This window comes from Teleopsis dalmanni, chromosome 1 (assembly GCF_002237135.1).
Source record: "Teleopsis dalmanni isolate 2A chromosome 1, ASM223713v2, whole genome shotgun sequence".
Taxonomy (NCBI): Eukaryota; Metazoa; Arthropoda; class Insecta; order Diptera; family Diopsidae; genus Teleopsis; species Teleopsis dalmanni.
Genome location: NC_051846.1, coordinates 41431423 through 41434839, shown reverse-complemented (window position 1 = coordinate 41434839; position 3417 = coordinate 41431423). Strand labels below are relative to the sequence as shown.

Here is a 3417-nt window from a genome sequence, read left to right as displayed (position 1 = left end):
TATATTCCACGTTAAAATTGTCATTATTATAAAAACTTTGAAAAATTTTTTTTAACATTTAGACATTATTTAGACATATTACAATTTTATAAAGTAAGTAGTTTTATTAACATCTACAATAGTACTAAAAACTTGCACAAATTTATTAACTTTCTGATCTTATAGATTTTCTACTCCAACCCTCTTTAAATGAGTCAAAATACTTTCTCTGCTTGTCTTAGTTTTTCTAGTAATCTTTTTTACCTTCGATGTAGTTATGTATTTGTTAGATAAATTTAATTAATATATCTTTAAATATTTAATTTTCTGTAATTATTTACATCCCATAATAGTATATATGTTATAAAATGATATTATTATAATCTTTTGGTTTAATTGTTGTCTTTAAATATGTCCTTAAATATATTATGTATATCACTAAAAGCATAACTAAATAATTTAATTTAAAGTTGTTGTGTTTACTAATAAAAATACTATAAATGTTAAATATCTTCACTATTACTAACCTCTTATACATGATGTATGTATACCTAAGATATTGTTTAATAAGCCATAATTGATATGATTGTTAATACATCCGATCAAAGATTATATGTTGTCCTACCATTGCTGTTTATTTGTTGTAAGTTGTTGTGCTTACTGAGTGAATATGTGCAATGCTGTACATTGCTCAACAAAATTAATGAATTTTGTATGAAATATTCAAATAAATATGTTTTTAATATCTTTTCGTTTCATTTCGCTCAACAAAAAAATATTTTGATGCAACTACTATACTTGATATAAAAAAAAAATAATTTCAAAAAAAAAAAAAATAAAAATTGTTGTGATAAATCCGGCATATAACTACAAAACGGCTAAACAAATGAAAACTATTTTTAAAACATTTAATTTTTAATTAAATTAATTATCTAATAAAACATCTCCAAACAACTGTATTCTCATGGCTAATTTGGCGGTATAAAAATTACACTATACACATTAAAATATAATAAAATTTTGAATTCGTTCATGAAAACAAATAAAATCCAAAACATTTAATCAACAAAAACATAATTAACACTAAAATTATTCAAAACAATTAAATGCGCTACATGTACAACAAATTAACATTTGCAACAATAAAACAATAAAATAACAAACATAATTATTATACGTATCATATATCATTAACAAACGATTTATATGCATAAATACATACATAAATACATACATACATACATATACATGTATACATAACATATTAGAAAAGCGTGAAAGTCGCAATAGATCAATTAAAAATTGGCATCGTTTAACCCACGCGCTACGGCGGTCACCCACAGGGCACAACCTATCTCAGACGGATGGGAATAGCACGGAAGGTGAATCAACCAGTGGTGGACGTAACCCAGCTACAACTGGCACTGGATGTTATAAAAACTATGATCATGTAGCCAATATGAGGAACTCAAATATGTCACATGTGAGTCCATCAAATTTAAAATCCATGTTGTTCAGCAATATCCTTGTAACTGACGTAATTAATGTAATTTGCATAAAATAACTAACATTCATATTTCTTATACATATTTTTAAGCAAATGTAAACCAAGAGATTTTAGTCAAAATTATTTTAATATTTTTTATATACTTTTGTTTCCATAATCATAAATTACTCTGCACATATAGCATCGCACGTCAGTACCTGATCCAGATGCAGTACCGCCCTATTCAGTGGATAATCAAGCGAATGCACGACAAACTTCTATGATGGCCATGGAAAGTTATAAACGTGAGCAACAAGCATTACTGTGGCAACAACAGCAACAGCAGCAGCAGCAGCAACAACAACAACAACAAACTCAAACTATTGGAAATAACATTTCCACATCAGCTGGCGCTATATTAACCGACGATGGATTACAGACGAGCGATGCGGTCGCAACAGTACCAACCTCAATGCCTGTACAAATGATGATTACACCAGGGGTAAGTGTAAATATTATAAGTAAATTAATTATAATTTTTGGAAATTTTAATCACTTGTACCAAATTAAGATTCTTCTAAAGTAAATGTTTTGTTTTTGTACGTATACATAACCATTTTTATTCTTTACGATCACTGTTGTGTGTTAATTCTCGCAATTCGCTCATCCATAGTCGACATCCAATTTTATTGTAAACTATCTGGTGCTTTTCTAAACTTAAAAGTAAAATAATTTACTATTTGCAAGGGATTATAATAATTTGTTATAATTTATTTCTTTTTTGGACTATAATTTTCTATATTTTTTAATATTTACTGTGTTCATTTATTTAGGGTAATAACAAATCTTGCTGCAAAGATTAAATTTAATTTTATTCTATTTTCATATTCTTGGTAGAATATGTATATAACACATTACATAGGATGTATTACTTTGAATCAGCTCCTTTAGTACTCAGTTTATGTTAATGTTTGATTGGCGCCTTTGTCTTCCAAAGGTACTTGAGTTAAATTATGTTCCACATTACAATATTTATACATCAGACTGACGGGTGACCAAAGAAGGCAACAAATCCAAAGTAATCACGACAAGGACAATATTTAAAAGGTAGAAATTCCTCATTTAATTAAAAGGGAAATAGCTGGCTAATCTATAAATAAGTCCGAAGCTTTAAATATGTCCAAAGAAGAATAGTTGTGGCAGGTCAATAAGAAAGTCGATTCTAAATATTTAAACTCATTTATTGACTTAAAATGGGCATTGAAACATAAACGGATGCTAAGTTGCACCACCCACTGTATGGTGTATAAAGTAATGTTCGTCCGATACTAGTAAGATCGAGGAGGAAATCTTAACACGTACCTATCCAGTAGAAAATGTGGCACTATTTCTATTTCGGGAAAACATCTTTTTCACAATTAACTTTTAGTAAAATTAACTATTTTCAACAACTTTTTCCACAACGCTACGTAGTGACGTATTCTTACCACATAGTTGTTTGTTAGAAGTTTTACTCTAACTGGTACCGGTGGGTATCAGTGTGTCTATACATGACTTACTCTCAACCAGATTAAGGAGAGAGTGTGTCTATACATGTATTTATGGCGTATTAGCAATAATTTTTATATTAAGGAATCAATCTGATATAAAAGATCATATTTTTGAGCATAACAATGCGATCGATCAGTAATTTGTGATAGTTTTCATATTAATATTTCTTCAATATAATATAATATAATAATATATATAATATTTACAATGACGAAATTCCATATATGTATTTTCTATCTGAAATTCTGTTTATTAATTAAAGCATGGTATATGGGTACATAGTTTGTTGGTTAAAGCATCACGCACTGCTTTTCTTCAGTCATCCTGTAAAGTGACCTAAATATTGCTCTTCTTGACTAAAACTCGCAAATTATTCATTGTGACTCATATCTATGCTCTAC

General features: G+C 28.4%; 1 protein-coding gene across 1 annotated transcript; it reads left to right on the top strand.

Annotated features, from left to right (window-relative positions):
• The first annotated feature begins 1180 nt into the window (after nt 1–1180).
• On the top strand, nt 1181–2328 carry LOC119680089 (potassium voltage-gated channel protein Shab-like). Its single transcript, XM_038092735.1, has 3 exons — nt 1181–1462; nt 1668–1967; nt 2299–2328. Exons 1-3 carry the CDS (start codon nt 1439–1441, stop codon nt 2326–2328), a joined length of 354 nt encoding a protein of 117 aa, XP_037948663.1. The 5' UTR covers nt 1181–1438.
• Nucleotides 2329–3417: the final 1089 nt, after the last annotated feature.